This window comes from Nymphaea colorata, chromosome 1 (genome assembly GCF_008831285.2).
Source record: "Nymphaea colorata isolate Beijing-Zhang1983 chromosome 1, ASM883128v2, whole genome shotgun sequence".
NCBI lineage: Eukaryota > Viridiplantae > Streptophyta > Magnoliopsida > Nymphaeales > Nymphaeaceae > Nymphaea > Nymphaea colorata.
This window is the reverse complement of record NC_045138.2, coordinates 39,406,349-39,430,424: the sequence shown is the minus strand read 5'-3', so window position 1 is coordinate 39,430,424 and position 24,076 is coordinate 39,406,349. Positions and strand designations below refer to the sequence as shown.

The 24,076-nt window shown below is 39.6% G+C and overlaps 1 protein-coding gene across 1 annotated transcript; it reads left to right on the top strand.

The window, feature by feature from the left end:
- The first annotated feature begins 21,083 nt into the window (after positions 1-21,083).
- On the top strand, positions 21,084-24,050 carry LOC116245332 (transcription factor SPEECHLESS). Its single transcript, XM_031616961.2, has 3 exons — positions 21,084-21,769; positions 22,021-22,572; positions 23,755-24,050. Exons 1-3 carry the CDS (start codon positions 21,323-21,325, stop codon positions 23,827-23,829), a joined length of 1,074 nt encoding a protein of 357 aa, XP_031472821.1. The 5' UTR covers positions 21,084-21,322; the 3' UTR covers positions 23,830-24,050.
- Positions 24,051-24,076: the final 26 nt, after the last annotated feature.

Genomic DNA, 24,076 nt, shown 5'->3' with positions numbered 1-24,076 from the left:
ATTCATACATCAAAAAGTGCGGCAGAACCCAAATATTTTATTAGTCGCAAATTGGCACGCCCCAGATAAACGTGGTGCGGAGAATGTTGAAAGTTCAATGATGAAGCAAGTTGTATACCTGATGGCGAGCGTTTGATGGCCCTGGAATTCATGTCCGGAACATTTTCTTGTGTTTTTTGTTTTTGGGGTCCTCAAAATTGAAAATTTGGCATCAACTGGGAGTAAGTATTTCGTCATGCTATTGGTTTGAATTCTGCATGCTTTACTTTTCCAGAATAAAAGTCGGAACCTGATCGGTCGTTTCTTTAGTTTTCGTTTGCAGTTTTAATCACTAGGTCTAATTATAAGATTTTCAGCGATGGGAAACATCATGCTGTATCGTGTCCATTTAATCTCTTTTAAAATTAGGTCAGAAGAGTTCGATTCGTGTCTCTGAACTAAAATATTTTGAGTCTCAAAGACTTGTGTATGGTCCGGCCCGTGGTACCATTTATGCAGCGCCAGGTTAGCCGCAATTCATGGTACTATTTATAATCCCACGAGTTTTGGTCACTGCAAAGATTTATGAGTGCATATTGCCCATAAGAGAATTTCTTAAGCACCTTCGTTCTGATTATTAAACTGTTAACAGGTTGTGCAGGCCGTTGCAATGAATAGGGCGTATAAATAAGCGAAAAGCAATTGAATGGCTGCTGAGAAGGACACACTAACAATTCTCGTGGAATGTCAAGCTTGACAAGACCCCTCCATGGCTGCCGCTTCAATGCACCCCCTTGGTCCAAAAACACGGAAACTCGAACCCGCCATGCATTTAACCATGTTAAGGATCTGATGATCAGCGTGCAGGGGCAAAGGACCGTCGGCCGGTCACTGGCGCCATGTTTCGCATGGACCACGAAGGGAGGGGAAGAACAGTACAGAGGCTGCTCAATGAGTAGTAATATGCTACAAGGACGCGACGTGAAATTTCATGTGGCTGCCGGTGCAGGAGCAATCATGGCGGACCAAGGGGGAGGGGGAGGCAGGACGTTTTGAGCCTGGAACAGGCTGCGATGGCAATCGACGGTTTGTGTTGGGATTTGAAGGTGGTGCATTCTGAGAATTGCACCCGGAAATGGGGACACAAAGGTGGCATGGATCGATTCACACTGTACGTGACTTATTGAGTTCTCTCATATTTTGTTCAATCAAATCATCAACGAGCATCTCGCTTGATGCATATTGATGGAGGTGTGGTCACAACCCCAAGCCTCAATCATGCCTCTCTCTCTCTCTCTTTCTATTCTTACCTCAGATAATCGTGATAACATGACTTCCCAATTTCTCAGTAATTGCTTGATGGATCAAAGAGAAGAGAGAGTGACAGGTCGGTGGATATCAGAGAATGTGTGTCTTGCTAATTTGAGTTGAATTCTTACATCAAATAATCTTGATAGCAGGAGTTTTACCAATTTATGCAGTTGAATTTTCATTAATTGTGTGATTAATAAGAGAGAGAAGAGAGAAATAGGCAGAGGTTGGTAGATACCTAAGAATGTTCGGGTGTGTGTGTGTGAGAATGTGTTTCTAATTTACTTAGAATTCTTAGGTTAACAAATATTGATCACAGCGAAACCTCTCAGCTTATTTCTCCCACTTTAGCAATCAGTTCTCATTGGTTTATATCTCTTGCATGAGTTTTTCAGTTTAATTTGTCACATCAAAACAATCTTGTTGCAGGAGTTTGCAATTTATCTCTCCCTCTTTCACATTAATCATGTCATTTAATAAGGATGAAGAGAGAAATAGACACCTGCATGTTATTGTTAGTGCAAGGTGAATACGACTGCGATGGGGACATTTTTCAATTGGTTTTATTTTTTTCCTTTTGTCAAAGGTAATTTGATCTTCTTAAAAAAGAAAAGGTAATTTTTGAAATTTTTCCCATTTTGTCTTCATAGGGGGCTTCTTTCGTCTTCTTTATTAAGTTCAACCGGATGGATTGTTGTATTGGATCATGTTAACTTATATTTGGGTGTAGTAAATGAGAAAACGCCTTCATGAAAAAAAAGCCCCTCGAAATTGAGAAAACAACAGGAAAGAAAACACGGGATTTGGAGTATTTTGGATATTTTTCTTATATTTTCCTTTAATGTTAAATCTTTTCATCAACTTTTTTTTTTTTGTTTTATAAGAAGGTTTGCTTTTTTCACTGATCAAAGGTATTATAGTCATTAAGTGCACAATTTTTGTAGACTGAGTGGTGCATAAGCCACAGCCCTTAGGATCAATTTCTTAGGTTTAAGTTTTGGTATAGTGGGATGCAAAAAATCCACAATACCCTTTTGTCAAAGAAAAAGCCCTCTATAAAGATTAAAAAAAAAGATGAAAATTGCTAAATATCCATTCCTTTTGCAAAAATGCCTCAGTAACACTTGATGAAAATTGGGAAAAATAAAATTCCAAAAAATATATCCATTTTTTAAATGGTTAAAATGCCTCAAAATCACTTTCGTTCATGTGCTTTCCTACTAAATAAACAATGTCATGACTTGGGACCAGCCTGGTGCCCGCCCTCGATCTTTAGTATTCATCAAAAACATTTCAATCTTTAGGCTCAATGCCATGGAGTCGAGTCGACTGTTTAATCAATCTGCCTTTGTAAAAGATCTTCCAGATGCATATTCTATCTCTCTCTCTTTGAGAGGGAGAAAGAGAGAGAGAGAGAGAGAGAGGGAAAAAAGATGTGCTGTACATGCGCAATTTCGGTCGAAGTGAACTGCTCAGGAAAGCACAAAAGCATCCACCTTACAACTTAAGGGAAGTTAATGCAGAAGCATCCACAGAGTGCAATTTTCTTGCTTGCTTGCCTTGTAGACAACCGGAACATAGCAGAGTTAGAGATTTGCTTTTAAATGCATGGACCTAAAAGCTGCACTTTGGGTGATGCTGTTCCAATTCTTGCCAGGCACTCGTAAATTTCACACTTCAGACATAAATATCCCATTAAGATCACGAGGTTGTGGGATCACTGTCCACTTTGGATGCCAACAACTTGCGGGGTTTCTGGCTCAACCGGTCGAGAGAAATGGAGCCACAAGAAAGCGATCGCTCCACACAGAGAGACAGCGCTATGGCCACCACCTCTACGGAAATATTACTTATCTCAGGTGTCGTGAACCCGGACGTCAGGCCAGGTGGCCCGCATGACCTGCACCATCGGTGTTCGTCCGGCCATTTTCAGGCAGAGCCGTGTCTTTACGTCGTGCTTGGCTTCTCTAATTAATTCGATTCAGACAGTACCAAGTCTTTTTCCTTCCTCTCCTTTAATCTGTTCTCTAATTCAAATGGGTACAGGTTTTATAGATCCTCACACTGCTTACTTTGTTCAATTGTCGCGTTCGTCGTCTTACGGGTTTAATACATCGGTTCAGTTTTATTATAGACAAGTTAAATTTTACATGCAGACGTCCATTTCTTAGTTTTCTTGATTCCGCTCAGAATATTGCATTTCTTGCGTGCATTGAACAATGGTTCTGATTCAACTGGAAAGTTTTTAAGTCGATCAATCTAAGGTGCAGATATATGTGGCCGTTTCTGGTTGGTGTAATTTCAGCAGAACATGGCGCGCCCCCAGTGAAGGATGAACTTGAGTAATTGAAAAACCCCCAACCACCATCCCTCTGCCCACATTCAATATAGCGCTTTTAAAGGAGAGAGGGAGAGAGGAGCAGGAGCGGACTGGTGGCCCTGCGCTCGCAGGAGGTGAAGCTCCTCTTGGTGGCAGAAATCAGGAATCGCCATTAAAGAAGGGGGAGGGTGAGAGAGGCGAAGTGCGCACCTGATCGGCAGCACCAACGGTTACATTATTCATAAAAAGGAGGCAAGGGAGATGGTGGCGAAGGAAAGGTCTCTGTCTGGTTGGATTCGCTCCCACACACAAAATCTTTGCGTGAATTTAATGAGTGGGGTCGACTGCTGGGAATCAGAATCCGGCATTCAAGCAGAAGGAGAGGAGAGAGGAAGAGAATTGGGCGAAAAGGGAAGCACTGACATCTCCTCAACTCACGATGGTGGAGAGGAAGAGGAGGAGAAGGAGGAGGAGGAGGGCGGAGGAAGAAGGGAGGAGGAGAGTGTTCTGCCAAGGGTGAAATCATACGCCTTTCGTGTCCGATTTAATGGCGGTGACAGAGTGCCCGCACTCGGCTGCTGCTGCCTTAAAGGACGACGCAGCTGGAGGATTTATGAAGTCTCTTCCTTTCTAGGGAGTCACGAGAATCTTCATTTTCAACAGTATTGTATTGTTGTGACGAGACAGTTCGACCATAATTGCTTTTCCTTTCCTTCTTCCGCTAACGTCTGTTCAGTTCCACTTATAGCATCATTTAAATCAATCAAAAGTTTTGGAAAATGCGACCGATCATGAACCACCTATAGATGCTTTTTGGTTGTTTTCTTTTTTTTTTTTTTTTTACATATCGAGCGAAATAAATAGATGAACATGGAAGGTTAATAAAACTCACGAAAATCTGATGCCTGAATTGAATTTTATTCGTCGACAACTCGTATATATTAGATTGTGATCGGAATCTCTCCGCCTCTCTGATTATCATTTCGTTGCTAGATCTAAAGAGTAAATATTGCACTAAATTTGACGGCATCGATGAGATCTTCCTCGGATGGACGAGTTTTTTCCAAAACAGTTACATTAAAGTGCTGCCAAAAGTGATTTGGTGGCAAAGCATTTTTGTTCAACAAGAGCATTGATAAAAAAAAACATATCAATGTTCGAAAGTATAGAAAGAATAATAAGTTAAAGACTTAGATTCCATCAGATTTTGATGGGTCATAAACTCGTGATTTTATTTTAAAGAAAAGCGTGGCACAAACTGGGCATGCCATCACCATAAAAAATTGGCGTCACTAGAGCAAGTTAAACCATTATCTTTTAGCTTTTTGGTATACAAGCACGCGGCACACAGGAATTTATACTTGGAGGATTTTAGGGGTTTAATCCAGAATTTTTTACTGGTGGGATCGAATTATAGTTTTAAAATTTTAGCAAAAACCAAATTATAATTTTACAAAATTTTCATATAGGTTAAACAACAACTTTTAAAATTTATATGTAAAAATTTTGTTTTTGAAATTTTGAAGGACGGCCATGGCTCTTGCAGGTCCCACCTTAGCTCCGCCCCTACTTCCGACAATCTTGACAACCTAACTAAGTATCATTTTTCTTACAAAAATATCGATATTGTAGACGGAGACCGACGGTATAAATCTTCGCCAAAATATTGTTATATAAAAGGGGAGAGAGGGAGGGGAGAGAGTGCGTGTTTGTGTTTGTTAAAAAATTAAGTGTTAGGCTAAGTCCAATTATTTTGATAAGCAAAAACCCGTTTTTTGTGAAAGCATCCATACATAATGCATCAAACTCTGCAAACGTATAAAATTGAAAAAAAACATCACCAAATTTTGATGCATGAACTGAATTTTTAAGAGTTAATGGTTCAAGTATCAGACATATCTTGGATCCTAAATCCAATTTAGACATCAAGCTTTCATCTTTTCTGAATTTTTACAATTTTAAAAAATTTAGCCACATTTAAGTAGCTGGTTTCAACTTAAAAGGGGTATTTCAATCACTTAAAAGACCAACTTAACTTTTGTATTTATAACATAATTTTCATGGTTTGATCTCCTTAGAATCGATAGTTTTAGTTATTCTCATCAAATTTGGCAGAGATAGCAACAACCTATTTCCGATATATAGGAAAATTCGACTCAACTACATTTGTTTCTTTAATTTTATTGAAAAGAAGTTATAGACGTTGTCAAAAATTATCAGGAATATTGTCGTGGATAAGAAATGTCTGAGTTATGTATATTTCGGATAGGCATCTACAAAGTTGAGAACATCCATCATAATTTAATTAACTCTTAAGAAAATTTAAGGATGTTGATGTAGCAGTTGCTGATTAGATTAAAGGAGAATGTAAGCGCTGTGGAAGCACCATACAGAAATAATGTACACAATTATGATTGATTAATTAAATCAAATGACGTATTTACGTTTCAGATTGCCCCATGTCTATTTTTCAGCGAACATTAAACATGGCTTTTTCAATTTAATTTAACTTTTACTATGCTTTGATAATCTATCGCCAGTTCCCTTTCATCTTTGCTACTAAAAACGGCATTGTAGTTCCATAAAGTAGATCTTGTGCCTTTTATTCCTGTCTTCGTGAATAGACATTTTTCTAGTGTGTGTACAGTAATGAGCTGGTCTTAAACTGTTTATTTTTTTATAAGAAGTCTATTTAAAACAAAAATACTTTGAGACAATATATTATAATATAGAATATATCAGTGGCAGAGCGAGGTTATTTTGGCCAAAAAGCACTCAGTCACCAGCACAGACCTGATGTGGGCACTCTATATCATTTTTAGGTCATCAAAATGTCATGTTTCATTTTTCCAACAAAATTTTTTGCTACGCTAGTGTAGCTAGTGGCTCGCACTAGCTTCCATGTGTCTGTGTGTATATATATATATATATCTTATATTATATTATATGTGTGTGTCTGTGTGCCCATATGTATAATATATATAAGCTTTTGATGTGAATAGAATGAAAAAGTTCATTTGTGACCATGAAGACTCTTTATCTCTCCCCTCCGAATGCTAAAACACATAAACGAATGAGAGAAATAGAAAAAATTGTTTTCAGTTGTAAGGCCTTGTGACCATCATCTTGTGTGCGTTTATAAAGTTCTAAGACTTCACCACTTTTTTGTTAAACATAGTTTCAGGATGCAACAACAGATCTATGTATCTTTTCTTTTGCTTAGTTTTCTTTCCTTTCTGTTCTTTTTTATTTTACTGGGTGAGGGAAACGGATGTTTTCAACCGTTAGCACATGGATGTCGCTTTTGCTAGGTTGCAGATTTTTCATTAAATTACAGGTTCTTTTAATTTCATTTTCTGTTTATATTCAACAGATCACATCTCTACCTCTGCCTTATCATGATCCCATGCAGAACATTAACAGTTTAAGGCAAATCCATCTTTATTGTTAAGTTTAACCATGGTTAGCAGCCTACGTTTGTGACATTCGTAACAATGGAAATAAATCAATTACATCATTCATTTTACAATACATGTGTGTGCTGTTTTCATAGTTCCACCCCGTTCTTTCTTAAAGAACACTTGTGTCATTTCATTGAATTTGAACCAGCAAAGGAACACGGTAAGATTGGATTCTGAATAGCAGTAAGGTGGGGACGGATGGAACTGCTATGAACCTATATTAGTCATGGATGAAATGGAATTAAAACCCAGATTTCCTTTAGTTCATAACAAAACTTAGTACTGAAACTAATTAAGCTTGTGCTTTTACCAAATGGGAAACTTGGCTTTTGGTTGTTCAAGCATAAATCTGGATGAGTTGCTGAATGTACATGGACAAGATTTTACCTATATGAATTAAGCAGATGAGCTAGTACAATGTATCATCGTTTTATAGGAGATAGCATTGATAGTACAAAACAGCATTTACATCTTGTACTTGTGCCCCATCTCTTGCTAGTGCTAAAGTCACCTCAACTACTTGCCTCCTGCCTTGTGCTTTACTCAAGTTAGCAAGCGCTATTTCAAGCATTCGTTCTTGGTAGTATTCCATTAGAAAGGAAGAAACTGCTTTTACTGAACCGTGGCGTCCTGTATTATTTTAGTGGAAAAGAATCTTGCAACTTCCAAGTTGAGGTCGATGGCCTCATGTGGCATTCTGTTCACAGGCAACTGGGAGAAGAAGCTGGGATCGGGTCGGAAACTTGTCTGAGTCTGTGGTCCGGGAAGGAGACAAGCGCGTCAATGCGGAGCATGTCAAGTCAGGCGGAGACCGCGGGAGCATGCTCAAAAGATTCTGCCCCAAATCCAATGCCCCCTTATGTGGATTTGGTAACGCGACGGAGAAACCGTTGCGTTTGCGTGGCGGGTGGGTCCGGATCCGAATGTAGAGTACAGTTTTCAAACTACCTTTCGGGTTGCGGGTCGTGCGAGATTCGGGTGAGGATTGCATGGCCTTTAGGGTGTGCAGGTGGTGTTAAATGCTTGGATCAGAAGGTGTCGGATTTGGGTATTGATTGCCCATATCTGGGAATGCGATCTCTTCTTAGTTAATGGCCAAAAGCTAACGGAATATCTGCAACGTATCTTACTCCGTAGAGACAACATTGTCCACTCTTAACTTGCCCATACCCATGAGAATTCATCAAAGATCCAGTGACAGCCAAAACGTTGACATATATGACATATATATATATATGTCTATTCATCAGAGACCCTGCACGTTACATGTCGTTTTGTCCTATCTTTTCAATATTCTTAAGCTTTCTATTCATAATTATATCAAAGAAACCTACTTTTCTCTTTGAATTACGTACAGTAGTGGGATGTAATGTATTCGAAATATTCAATGTAGTTTCCCTTTAAGCTCGTCCGCCAGTAAAATGCTATCTTTTTCTTCATTCTTCCTCTCTCTCTCTCTCTCACACACACACACATACGGGGAGAACAAAAAAACCTGAATGGTGACTCTAAAATCACCAAACATTAAACCAGGACCGTCCATCTAAAAGCAGATGGGCAGCCCTTATGATTTCGTTTTCTTTTTTTACTCCATCTCTACCTCCCCCTCCATCCGGGGCTGTCTGTTCCCCTCGAAGTAAAAAGAGAGAGAGAGAGAGATCTGGGCTGTCTGATACAGTTCAGATGGCCATGTTTGATGTCCTCTGGTATCTTTTAAACATGAAGTCATCATCCAATGTCCCTATACATACACATACACACAGCTGGTTTCATAATCTTATTGTCAAGAAATTAGCGTCAAATGTGATACAAGAGAATAGTCATTTCCAAGTATCCGCAACAAAAACTGAGTGTTATTCATACAACCAAGGTGGACCAAATACAAGTCCAACTATATCATGCGTGTGGCTGACAGATTAGTTTGTAAATCAGGTTTTAGATGTTCGTTAATTTTCTCTGCAAGACCTAAATAAGACCCCACAATTACAAAATCTGTTTGTTTCTTGAGATAATAAATTTTTTATGTGAGCAGGAGTAATATTTCATCCAACTGTCCATAAGAGAGTCGAAGCTCCCATCCGTCCCTTAGTCTCCTATAGTAGAGAACATACTTTCGTGTCTTGGGTGTCATCCTCGCTGCACTTCAACTTGTGTATCAGTAACTCCCCATCATTTACAGAGTTGAGAATTTAAAAGAGAGACTAACCACCTAACAGTCCCTGGGTCAACTCCCTTTAACAATTTGAGCTAATCAATTTTCAATGAATGAGTGAAGAGATTGTACTTAGTTTTCAAATGAGATGTTACATGCCTGCAGTCTGCACCCATGCATCAGTGGATGAGAAGAAGTCTACGGCTGTAGGAGGTGGAAGCACAGAAATCGAGTTGTGTGTACTAAGTGGTGATGCAACAAATATGCGCTCAAATAAAAAAAGCAGGGAGGTTGTGTTACTGTAAAAATTTTTATTAAATGTGTTTTTTAGACTTTTAACGTTTTCATATCTTTGTAAAAAGGCTTCACTGTGTACTTAGTCGAGGTTATTTTGGTCATTATATATGTGTGCAAAATTTATTGTAAGCAGAGGCATGCACATAACCAGTTTCGGGAAGCGTAAGGCAGTCATTTCCTCCAAATAAAGTTAATTTAAAGAATAAACCCGTTTTTTGTTTGCAGGAGGCTTAACTATGCGGGAGAATTCATGTGCAGCAAAGACTTCAAAATAAGTGTGTTTAAGATTCTATGGTCTTTATATCTTGTCTTCTTCGTTATCAAGTTATCTTGGTTCCGATTACTGTAGAAAATAGTGGAGATTGAGATTTGTTAAACTAGGTGGTTGTTTGGCAATGAGAATATATAGTAAAGAATTGTTACATGAATATGCTAATACTCTATTACAATATTATGGACAAATTCATGAAACAGTTTATTAATATTCCTACCACTATACAACTCGTTAAAAGTTAAGTCTATTTTGATCCCGATCATCAAATTACTTTTATTTATCTTGAAGGGCGTTTGAGACTAAGAACATTGTATTCTTATAAGAATCTTGAAATGCTCATGCCTGAAGGGCAACCAGGATCTACACAGCAATCTTGTAGTTTGAGATTCCCCAAGCTAAGCACTCTCCTGAATTGCTAGATTGTTACAGAAGCAAATGGCTGCAAGTTTAACCACTCCTCAGGCATACAGGCCCTCATGGAGTCAGAAACTGTAGCCACATGAAACGTCCACTAGTGGATCAAAACTTGCTCTGTCGCCATCGAAGTTATGTCATCACACAACTTGCTTGAGTTGATCAAAACTTCGGTAGTCCACGCCAAACCTACGTCGTCCTCTGGCAACATGTAACATTATGTATACAAACATTGATGCATTAATCATGTCCGTAACACGTTTCACTTGAGTAAATTCGCATCAATTGGGAAACTGTTGGAATTAGGGGCCATACAAGGTGTGGAGCGCGATATAAATGTCACCGTTGACCCCTACCAAATTAAACGCTCAAAGAAATTCAACTCAAACTGTTTTACATTAAAAATAAGTAGATGATATGCTTTATTATAAGAGGTTAACAATCCATCGCCAAAAAAAAGAAAAAAGGTTTGATGTCTCTCCTCAATCTTCATGCATCTAGGATTCTGAGCTGCATCCGTATCAACAATGGCAAAAATGCACCCTTAGACCGATATACGTAACAGTGAACCATTGCATGAGGACGGTGAAGGGTGAGTTTTGATAATAACACTCCAAATATGGTAGGTAAATATGGTAGGTAGTTCGGCGCCCATCCAATAAATTCGAATAGCCGTCATTTTTTATGCCTCCAACTCCTAAGATCAACGTCCATCAAATCTCATGCGGTAGATGATGGGCAGTCCTTCATACAGTCCATACATTTTATAGGTGCATATATGGACCCTTATTTTCAAAGTCAACGTTCACTTGTCATCTGATTGTTCGAGATCAGGTAAATTTACAAATGAATAATCCGGCAATATAGTTGTTATATTTGCTTACTCTACATATTTCATGAATTTACAAAATATATGAAGTCCACATGAAAACATGCTTGTGAACTCATTATAAATTATCTACAAAACTTAGTTTGGTAATTTTTTGAAGGTATGGTGGAGAGGCTGAAATCCTCCGGCCGTCCGGCCTCTAACACACGCATCGGGCTGGTGCCAGAGTCCAGGCCATCCGGACGGCCGGAAAAAATCCACTTCCTGGGTGTAGTGTATATAAATTCAATTTTGAGTAAAGTAGGTAGTAACGCTAACTTCCGAAAGTAATTTTACTCGAGATTTTGAAAAAACTGTCACTCGAGTTGATTGAACAATTGATTATAATACATCTGGGTAGGCTGTATAGTTTATCAATTTGTCAACATATTTGATAAAACCACAGGCAAAGCGGTATTGGTCAAGCTGATGGCTTCCGTTCAGGTTGAAAGTTCCTGCTTAACATGGTGCATGGAACTTTAAATTGTTTACATTATTATGTTGGCACATCCATCATCAACCATCTTAGTTGATTTCAGCACCATGTACTTGTGTTTTTCTGTCACCAGATGATCAAGTTAAAATCCAGATAATTTACATGGAAATCACGCTACATTTGATGGGGCGACCTTCGAACGTTAAGATGAGATCCTTCCGTCAACAAATTTCTCAGAAGATTTCTCTCCATTTAGTGAACCACCTTCGACAAGCTAGTGAGATGAAACGGCGTTGAGAGCTTATGTTTTTTCCGTTAAAATGACTTATTTTGTTGGGTACATGCCTACATGTGAATAATCGTTTTCTTAACTATTTTCAGAATCTGATTAAACCACTTATCATCTCTGACAAAAAGAAAAAAAAAAAATCAATCGTCCGACTATGGTAAGAGGGCTTCAAATATCCATCTTTCAATTAATGACCGCATCACTGCAGAAAAATATTTGAGAAGGGAGAACTGACAAAAAAAAGATTTGGCACTGCGACTGCAAACCTTTATGGTAAGTAAATAAGCACTTTGTTGCAGGGAAGGGGTTGTTGGAAGTCGTAAATATATGCACACAATTGAGAGAGAGAGATGATAAGGGATGCACAGACGCCATTGGTGCTGCCATGTCTCAGTAAATGAATGAACTTCCATGCACAATAATTGGAGGGATTGCGGGCCTTGCACGAGGAGCACGGCCCGCCAGCCCTTTTGTCTCACCTTTCCTCCTCTTTCTTGACACGCGTACTCCATTGCCCTGTGACCTGCAACTCAATCTAAATAAGAGAAGCTCTAGAGGCAGGAACTTTCTCTTCATTGGGTTCATGCCTTTTGCTTGATGACATTCATCTCTCTCTGTAAATAATGCAAGAAATCATGACTTCTCACCCGGTCCCCACAGTAGTACCTGGTATCGACACGAAAATGTGAAGCTAAAATCTACCGTTATAAATGGCCGATAGGTTGTAACGAGTTCAAATTCGTGACTGCATGTTCACTGCTGCAAGGCTAAGACAAAGTTTAAAGCATGGTAGGTAGGAGATTGTCCTGGTTTTACAACGGTGGATTCAGTAAACTCGTTATAACTTATAAGCTCATCTTTCTTGAAAGAACAGGTGATGGTGTCAAGAAACAGAAAGCAGCATGTGTGCTTGTTTGACATATAAGAAATAGACCAAGCATCAGTTTACTACGATCCTTAAGCAAAAAATGGTGTTACCTGATGAACCCAAACGATTAAATTGAGTGGAGTGAAAAGTTGATCCAGTTGAATATTCTAAAAAGATATTCGAATGGTAGAGATTAATCTTGTCAAATGCAAGACCCTCGGTTGAACTACGGAGGGTTTCTTTTTTTTTCTATATTTTTTTTTGGTGGGAGTGGGAGGGAGAAGAAAAACCGAAACCATTTTGTCATTTCAAAGCAATATGGTGCTGAGGCTGTGAAAGGTCACAATCTGAAGAGATCGGCTCTATATCTTTTGAAAGCGTAAGAAAGAGAGATATCTTATCGTTATTATTATCATCATTATCAAAAGATCTTTGTAAAACGACCAAACATGGAAAGGCCACCTGATCCACGCAGTGGACCACTGCTTACTCTCTACCAACCGGAGCCCGAGAAATCACATCTTGTATGGCGCTATATAATATGTCTTCTATAGTTTTAGTTGCGCATGTGCCTCGGATACAGGGGCCTTCAATGAACATGGCTCATATATGTGCGACAGGAAGAGATTGGTTCTCTTCGTTTTCTATGATTCACTTTCTGATCAATCAATGCAGATACAAAATGCATACCTTATGCGTACTCATAATTGCACAAATTGATCATCCAAGTTGTAGCTAGGAAATCTGAATGTGATAGAGGGCGGCTGACCACCTATTGGTACTGTAGTTACCCTAGGGCTTCAGCCATGGCTGAGGAGACATAAAGTATATCTTTACAGGTCATATAAGTCCATCCATGCAACACCATGTGTCGCTAGTATTTTGGGCCGGAATACCAGACCGGTCTTAGGTTTGTCTGACTACCTTAAGATCTTTTTAACCACAATAAGATCTAGTCCCGTGATATCGCCTGGGGTCATAGTATAGCTGGTTGACTTGGGGATAGCACTGATTATATATCCTTAGTTTGATTCTCATGTTTGCTACATCTTGACTGCAAACAGTGTCTATGTGATATTCAAGTTGAATGGTGTACCATAAACCACAGAGGTCTTGAAGTAGCCCTGAACATTGAGGAGTAGAGGGAAAGGCGGGCGGCTTTGCGTCTGGTGAACCACGAGTTATCTGATATCTCAGAGCTTGTGTTTTCAAACCATTTGGAAGATAGCATTGACTAATGAACGGATTGCGATGCTCCAATCATAACTACAGGTCCATCATCACTGCCAAGATATCATTGGGCTTGAGAATTCCCGTAAAGAATATAGAAGAACCATCAAACTGGATTCATGTACTCAATTCTTAATTACTTCACATTATATTACTCAGGTTTCACAAGAAGATTTGGTAGCTTCTACTACCCAGACAAAAAAGGGAACTGTGGCATTTTTGACTCGAAAAGAATGTTGTCCAAATCAGACCTGGCAATTAGCTGAACTTAGTAGGTTCTTTGTTTGGGATAAATTCTTGCACCATCTTATTATATGCCAAAATGTGACTTCTTGGGGCTTGAAAATATGGTTAATTTCGAGCAGTTGACTTTGGATTCCTCAAATGCCTACAATTGGGTTGTCATTCGATGATGTACTAGTGTATGCCTTTATGTAAATGATCTAACCAAACTATTTGGCTGAATTCCAAAACAGAATCAGACAAAACAGAAAGAGAGAATTCAGAAGTCTTTGAGCCCTAGATTCCAACCTGCCATGTATGGAGCAGCATGTGGATGTGGAGAACTTTCCGACTTTGAAAAACTGAAATCAGGAGAGTTTGCGTCTTGGTTCAATGGGTTCCACTGATTAATAAAAATAAAGAAAACGAATGAAAGATCCGGCATACATTCAAAAGGATGTCTGGCAGGCAAGGTATTCCCTTAGGTTAGCAGAACCAGAAAACACTTGTGAAGCGCTCATTGATATAACAACGGTATGATCATCCAGAAAAAAAAGTTACATATTTTGACTACAAAATTTTTTAAACTTCAGGACCTTCCCCAGGCATCGCCTTGTTCAAAGGTCGTACGCTGTTTTACTCAAACCAGACAACTGAGGCGGGCTCATCATTTAATTTAGATCTACTTCTCAATCATCAGTGGAATCCAATGCAGAAAAACCGATGCATGTCTGTCGTTTTGAACTGAAATATTACGTTTTTCTTGAAAAATATGATGTAAATTTGAGGATAATTCCACAAGCAATGGTTCATGTAAATCCATCCGTGCAGTTCCATTTATTTCAAACAAATCCGCAGGCAAGAGATTCTCTGCAGGTGCGAAATTAGGATACATTAATAGGGCAGGACTAGTGAAGTTCTTTCTCCTGTCTGGTGGACGAGCAAAAAATTTGAGTGATGAGACCGCTAGTGCATTCGACTATTACTCCTTCATTTGAGCCGTATCCAAGCTATGTCTTATAACAGTGCTTCAACGGCAACATATATATGTCTTATTTATTCCCCTATGAGAATTAATTTTGTATTGGGTGGCCGGTTAGAAGCAGTACTAGATAGTATCCAAGCTATGTCTTATAACAGTGCTTCAACGGCAACATATATATGTCTTATTTATTTCCCTCTGAGAATTAATTTTGAATTTGGTGGCCGGTTAGAAGCAGTACTAGATAATATGTCATTGGTAGCTATCTATATCTTAAGCACGACTGGAACTTTGGGTTTAATTTGGAATGCAAACTTTGAACTATAGAAAATTGTAAAGTCAATAGATGATGAAAACTCCAGGATATCCATTCTGACATTATATAATTTGGATCACTTTACTCTACATGCTAACATCAGGAGTCAGCAAATTAAGTCATTTCACCAATAATGAAAAGGTTTTTTCTTTGATGTATATAATTGATGGATCAATTTATGAAGAAAAAGGTTTAATTTGGCAATTGTTTTGCAGTCTGAACTGTGGAAACTGTTGCACAAATGTATGTGTTATGTCGACGAATATAAAGCGATATATATCTTCCATTTCCTTCTTTGAAAAACAGTATCGGAAGAGGAAGATAAGTGCAGGCTAAAAGTTAAATTGTTTTAAAATCCTCGACGGCATATTAAAACGTTTCAGATGTATCTATGCTTCTTCATTGATTATAATATCCCATTGAATTTAATTGCATCTATTATAATCTTTGCACCAACTATCCATTTATTGTCCCTCTCCTCCTTTTTCTTCCACAACTTGCCCAATTAATTTCATCATCACTAAGAGATATGGATGTCAATATATCCAATTTGGATTGGACATCTGACTGAACTGTTCCAAAAGAATCGAATATAAAAAGAAATTAATATTCGATTAAGAAATTAGATCAGAATCAGATTTAAGAAATGTGAAAATTGGCTTGATTCGATTCAAAATCAGGATTCGGATGTGAAAGTAAAAAATTGGACTTCAGTTGTGACATCAGATTTCTGACTCATATAAATGACTTTTCTTCATTCATATTTGAATCTAAATATTCGAATGTCCCGAAAAGCAAATATGGTTAAGAATATATCTGTTTCGAATCTTATTTATAACCTTTTTGATGCATTTACACCTCTTAATTGCTTATAATATCCTCTTGCATTTAATTGCATCTATTGCAATCTTTACACCAGCTAACCGTTTGTTGTCCCTCTGCTCTTTTTTCTTCCTCAACTTGCCCAATTAATTCAATCATTCATTGTGAGACATACATGATAGAGGAAGGAATTTGTTACCATGAGTATGTAACAATTTGACCCACTTTCACACCCCTAGCCACCTTACCCCCTTTAGGCATATGCATCTATGCGCATGAAACCTCAAGTTATGTAACAACCCAATACACTTCTGCACTGGGTTGGGGTCTCAGTTTGGTAGTTCCCAACACACATCCTTGCTGCTTCAATTTCAGCCTTAAGAAAGTTGAGAGCCAGAATAATAAGTCATTTAACATGTTCTCTTATAAATCATTGAAAATTTCGAACAATTTCAATAAAGGACTAAACCACAAGGATATGGAAAACCATTCTATTGATATGTGTGGTATGCCTTCAACGTCGTATTTATCAACTCACTACTGACTTCTTTGCAAATGTTTTTAGTGTATGAAATAAAGTGAACAGCTATCGAAAAGGAAGAGAAATGAAGGAAGGCTCCTCTCTAGAGAGGAGATGGACTACTCGATTCGTAGCTAGTAGTGGAGTACGACCTCTAGACACACAGCCATATGGTTGGTACTGGGTCCAATGGTACTGGATTACTCCTTTAAGGAAGGGCCTCTTGGTTCATTTTCTACTTGATCTTCAGTGTATTGATCCTCGACGATTTCCTTAACAATAAGGGAAAATAGAAAAGCCAATATTTTGGAATATACTAAACTAGAATTGACATTGAGATTCAAGGAAGGCTTCCGAAGGGGAAGCCAATGAGTAAATATTGTAGGAAAGCGCATTTTAAGAAGAGGGAAGTGAGTCTCCAGACAACTGTCATTTTTTCCTCTATCTTGTCGACTGTAAAATACAACTCTCTTAGATTTATTAGTGGCTTTCTGAGACGTTGTACCGCTTTCATACTGTGACATTTTAGATCATAATGGAGGAGCGAGGATCAAATAATCGGAATTGGTACGATCGGCATCTTTTACTTGCGGGGAAATCCTTATTTCACTCTTTCGGTGGTGCAGTTAAATAGAAGATCATATCAAGGCCTATGAATGACAAATCATAGATCGTGCTGTCGAACCGGGAAACCGCAATCAGGTGTTATAAATGGCCCTAAGACTTTGCGCAGTGCATCCGATAGAATTGTTTAAGATTCATTTACTCCAAGTTTTAATTATACCGAGCCAGAGATTTCCACAGTAGGTATCTCTTTGAGGTGCACCGTCTCCTTCCTCATCAGGTGGAGCCATTTTAACTTTTAAAACAATATCCTTCTCCGGCTTCTCCTTTTATTAATTTGTATATTGCTCATTTCCAAGCAGTAGACTGCCTTTGCCGCAGCACGTGCTCCACTGGAGCGAATGATTAATGGCCTTCTGCTTGCGCGTTGAATTAATGGCCTTGTACATTATCCACCTAGTGAAGCTGCTAGATAGTGTTGCATTCGAGTCGACCAGTAAATCCAATGGTTTTTAATGCCTTTGCAGCACGCCTTAATTGATTCATCATCGTGGATTTTAATGGGGTCGACAGCATCTCACTGCCCTTTGGGGAAAAGCTGGCAAAAGCTAGAAAAGGGTTGCGAGCGAGCTCGTCTCTTCTGCACTGTTCTCTATGCGTGATACATTAGGTACCCAGAACAGCAGCATCAGAGAAAGTGAAAGAGACCAAAGGGCTTTTCAATGAGTAGAAGACGAAGGATCAAGGAAATCTAAGTTAATGGGGAGGCATATGGCTGGTTCGTTAGCATGTCTCCTTTCTAAGTGTCATAAAAGAAGAAATGATATGATTCAGTCGCAACGAACAGAAACCGCAAAGTGAATCAGTGTTCTGCCTTTTGTCTTTCTGCTAGGATCAATAATTACATCAAGCAGTAAAACCTCTCTCTCTCTCTCTCTCTCTCTCTCTCTCTCTCTCTCTCTCTCTCTGTGTGTGTGTGTGTGTGTACAGTGTCAGATTAACCAGCCATTCATGATTCAAAAGACAATCTTCTTGTAGTTGGGAAAGGTCTTCTTGAATGAGCTCAGCAACCAACCGAAACCCGAGAAAGAAAGCCATTGTTCATGCTAGGCTCATTAATTTATACTAGACAAGCTGCACCTATGCTCTCCTGGTAAAGACTAAGCCATCAAAGGTCTTTTTGGCCTGCTATGCTCTCCTGGTAAAGACTAAGCCACACTTAGCTGAGCTAAATCAAGCCTTACCATGTATGTAGATTCCAAGTGCCAAACTGGTTATGTTTTCGGCCTCGGAACACCGGCTGTATGTTCGGGTGCCTGAAAAGACAAAAATACCCTGAAGGGGTATCCAAAGGTAAGTAGAGAAAATGTATAGGCACTCTAACCACAGAAAATCAATTATGTTGGAGATCTAGAACTGGTTTCGAAGAATAAATGCCACATGCTGGATGTTGGACATGTTCAACTTGTACCACTGAAAGCGTTGCCAACTATTTGGTTCAGAAAGTTTCATGTAACAAGGCTCCGCCCATTTTTAGCCACATTGGTAGGAAGAGAGATGCAAGTTGATGGCAATGCATGCTGCACCATGGCTTTGGCAATGCTAGATCTCCAGTGTCTCTAAAAGCGCCGATACATTAATACATTGCCGATGTATTTATTTATGCATTGCAGCTCTGTCCTCAAATAGATGCATAATTCCAACGAAAAAATTTTACAAAAACAAGCTCAACTTTTGCACGTCGAATTTTGGTTTTCTTTCATTTAACTGCTCATGCTTACTTCATGTAGACATTTGAATGAAGGAAACATAAATTTGAGCATGTTTTTGTTATACCCACCAAAAGTTGAGTGCGTTTTTGTAGAAGATTCAAATTCAAAACCTATATGTATGTCAAAAGATACTTCCACACAAACTTGTACATGGCATTTAAATTCTTTTCATAAATTCTAAAATCCACACTTTAAAAGTACACAAAAATCATGTTTGGATCTGAATGCAAGGCTCCCAAATACATCTATATTAATTGCAAGCAAGCAGGAGTTGGCTGAGGCTTAGCACTGCGGGGTGCACGTATACTAGGGATGCATGCCCAAGCACCAGGCCCAACTAGGAGGAACTAAATAAGTCCATGTGTGCTTTCTGGGACCCACGTCCAAATTGGGGATGTGAAGCCCACAAGAGATAAATGGAACGGCATCCACTTGTCAAGATCTGACGGTTCAGAGAGCCTTGCAAATTTAAAAATGCCTTTGGCTTCGTAGAAAGCCCATGGGGATATGAACAGAGCCAAGTTGGTTCGATAATGATCTCTCAATGATATTAGGAAATCAATATTGTGAGGCTTGAATGGCACATCAATTTCGTGGAGTCACACGCCAACATGCATATATATTATTCTTTCTTTTTTATGTTTCTGTCATGTAATGTTACAATCGTATGCAAGCACAATTCCCAGGCGAGATTTTTGAGAAACTCAAAGTTTCTTTTCTCTTTATCCTTGTCTACCATTGTTTAGGCGTACACAATTCGGGTGAGTGAAAGCATTACGGCCTACCACTCAGGACTCAAGGCTGCGTCATTGTTTGGTAGGAAGATAATGTACTATAAACTTTATAAACTTTATGCCGTGCTCAATTCTTTGCAACAACATAAGAATAATAGTGCTCATGAAAATCAAACTAAAACTCATTGCCTCTATCCAAACAACCCGCTGACCTGGGTTTGTTTATGTAGACAAGCAACCTCCTCAATTAAGAGGAGATTCTGAGTTGTGAATGGTGGAGATCACATCTTTGAATTGCCGTTAGGAATTTGAATAGTATTGCACCGGATTTGTACTCGTGAGACGTAAAGCTTTGTGTGATCGTTACGACCTGACAGGTTCCATGCGCTTTAGAAATTCGGGCTTCTCGCTCACGTATTCCCATGACTATGGACGTACCAGAGAGAGAGATCAGAATTCAGAGAGTGCAGATAATAAAGAAGAGACGTCCGGGGTGGAAAACGAGGTGAAGGCTGTAGATTCGGCTTCTCTTGAGCTAAGAGAGTAAATAAGAATCAGGAGCTCGTTGGAACATGTGAAACGATCTGAGCAGTAAGCCGACAGTGAAGAACAGTGTTCGATTTGGCTTGACATGATGTACCAGCTTTTTAAGTAGCAATAAATTTATTCCCCAATACGTTTTCTCATATCTAAACACATGATCTAAAGTGTAGCTCCTCAAGTATTCCCGTTGCATGCAATAAATTTACTGCTCAAAACTTATAACTGCAAGCTTGAGAAAATTTAATGATTGGCAAATCTTACAGCTCAAGCTTACGTATCATGGAACTTTATATCATGTTTCAATATCTTTGGGTAAGGGGAAAAAAGTAGCTAAACATCTAACTTCCGCTAGATTCACTTCGTACGTGCTCCCTATCAGCTTATATATATATATATATATATATATATATATATATATATATATACCAATTATGTTGAGAGGGAGAGGCACTTTTTTGTGTTTCAGTGGTAATTGTGACGGCCAGGCAGAAAGTTTGAACTGCAGAATGCAGAAAAACTCCCACCATGAGAGAAAAATTATTTACTTTTTATACTGCACTCGATCTTAGCCGAAAGTCCGAGAAAGTAATACGTGATACGATAAATGTTTGCATGGTAAATTCGTCATTTTCAAGGACGATGGGAAGCGTCCTGGAAATGAAGCAAACCCTTCCTTCGGCAAGTGCCTTTATAATGGCTATCGTAGCCGTTCTTTTTCAAACCCGAATCTCTCCCCCTCTCTCTCTCTCTCTCTCTCTCTCTCTCTCTCTCTCTCTCTCTCTCTCTATAAACCTTAGGAGAAAGAAGAGAGGTCTTCCAGCCCAACCCACCTGATTTCTGGTGAAACTATCAGCCACCGACGTGCCTGATATAAGAGAAGTGCACAAGCTTGTTAGAAAAAAGAGCGGTTTTCCGGCTACTTGGTAGTGGTTTCCCGTAGAAACACAGATGGGTGACATCCTTACCGACCTTTTCAACGACCCTGGCTTCTGTGACACGTCGGCCTTGGAAGGGCCGTCTTCACCGGAGAACCTCTTCAGCATCCTTGAGACCCTCGACTGCGTTCCCTGCTCGCCGGAGGTCTCCATGCCACCCTTTCCTGTGCCACTCCCCAGCGCGAAATCGGATGACCGGAACTCCGTCACCAACCGAAAGCCGACTCTGTTGGGCTGTCGCCGAGGGGCCGAACAGGTGGTCTCTGAAGCAGATGCCGAAGCAAAGCGTAACAGCAGCAAACGGCTTAAGGCAGCGGGACAGAACGCTGTCAAGGAGGAGGTAATGGCGGACGGCCAACCACGCGTGTCACACATCACGGTCGAGAGGAACCGAAGGAAGCAAATGAACGAGCATCTTTCTGTTCTACGTTCGCTCATGCCTTGCTTCTACGTAAAAAGAGTAAGTTCTAGTTACAAGATCTTTACTGAAGAAAGAAGGAAGCAATGCCGGCATATAACTTTAATGCATTTGATAGTTTCTTTTACAAAGTCACTTATAAATTCATCAGAAACAAAACTGAACTTTAAACTTCTCGTTTCATAATTGTTCATGACACTTTTTCTTGAGCACTCCTGATTCTTAAAGGCTTTTTTCACATTGTTTTGATCTCCAGCAACTGCGACTAAAAATATTAATAATGCTATACATAGGGGGATCAAGCATCGATCATAGGAGGGGTGGTGGAGTTCATAAAGGAACTGCAAACGGTGTTGCAGTCTCTAGAGGCAAAGAAGCAAAGAAAGGCCTACAGCGATGTGCTGAGCCCCAGGTCAGTTTCAAGTCCTAGACCCATGTCAAGCCCCAGGCCCGCGCCTCTGAGCCCAAGAATGAGCCTCCCCATAAGCCCAAGGACTCCACAGCCAGCCAGCCCTTACAAGCCCAAGTTGCACCTTCAACACCAACATCAGCAGCAACAGCAAGCACAGTCGCTGTCTTTTGTTATGACTCCCTCCTTAAACTCCCCTCGTGAGGTTCACCACTACGACAACGGAGTGAAGGACCTCGCCGCCAACTCCAAGTCTCCGGTCGCCGACGTGGAAGTGAAGTTCTCCGGCCCCAACGTGCTGCTCAAGACCGTCTCACACAGGATCCCCGGCCAGGCCCTTAAGATAATGACCGCCCTTGAGTGTCTGTCTCTGGAGATACTCCATGTCAGCATAAGCACCGTTGACGACACCATGCTCAACACTTTCACGATCAAGGTGAAGCTCCTCTCTCTCTCGCTGAAGTTCTGTTGGGCACACTGTTTTCCATGTTAAATGGTTAGCAACTGGTTCGTTTTCTTCCCGTTTTTGGATTCCACTCATCATTTAATGTGCATAAGACGTTTGAGTTTCAGAAATCTACAAACAGTAGTTCTGCTTCCCTTCAGTTTTCAAGATAATAAACCTCGTTTCTTTTCTACCCTTAGTATAGTTTGATCCTCTTGAAACATGGAACTGGAATGCAGTTTAAAGAAATATGTTTCAAGAAATCGGTGGAATGGGATAGTGCTTCCCATTCCATTTTTGTGGCATGTGTAATGGAATGAATCTTCATTCCAGGATGAAGATTCCCTTGTTTTGTGAAATGGAGAGACTTTTCTAGGTAACAGTTACGACATTTTCTTTTCCCGTCCGTCTTTGTACCATAATGAGCAATTTTTGACGAAACTTCGTTTAATTTTTTTTTCTGGAATTGAGACCAATGATTATATTTTGCATCCCTGTTTGAGGGAACTGGGACAGAGTTCAAAAATTTGAATCATATTTCCTCTACTACATGAAATGCCCAGGCATTCAAACAGGCCTCTGAAAACGAATGAGAAAAGAAAAAGGATAAAGTCGTCGACGTATAGCGTTTAGACGAATGAGTTCTTCAGCATGTAAAGTATCAAGCTCCCCGGGTCCTGTATCCAGTTACGTTTTTTTTTGTGTGAAATTACCCAGTTCTTTGATGTAGATCCAAAGTGTTATATTCTGGTTTCTTCTCCAGCTTCTCAACCAAACAGTTTAGCTTTATTTTCAGTCTTACAGAAGAAAAGCGCCACATAAAAAATTCGACCTTTAACCTTCTCAAACATGAACTTGAGGACTCTAAGCCAACCCATCTACGTAAAGTTGGTCAATACTAAATAATGCTCTCTCTCTCTCTCTTTAGTTCTCTGTAAAATGGTGGCTGCTTGTGACTAACTTTTTGTTAATGCACCACCCTTTGTCTCTCCAATCTTGTCATTAAACAACTATATTCCGTGTTATTCAAGGGCAAAAGAGAAGATAATGAAGAGGAGGACGAAACCACTCTTAATTTTTACGGTCTCTGTTTTACTTTTCCCCGACTTCTGGGAACGGTAAATCTAATGATTGGGTTAATGAATCTCATCGGTTCTTTGTTTTCTGCTGCAGATTGGCATCGAATGCAAACTCAGCGCCGAAGAGCTCGCCCACGAAATCCAGCAGACATTCCATCAACCCTATTGAAGCAGAACTGTTTCCCTCTGCAACCCTATGAAAGAAAACGAAACCCTAATCTCTAGCTAACTAAGAGCCTATCATGTCCTTCTTTCTCTTTGTATTTTTCTCTTTTTTCTGTTTCTGTGCTATCAATTCAGCGAGGTGCTGCTACATGTAAAAGATGACCTATCAGTTTTTTGTTTGGACGAATAGAGAAGATGCGGCGGCTGCTGCTTTTAATGGAGCAATTTAGTGACCTGACCATGGCCGCTGC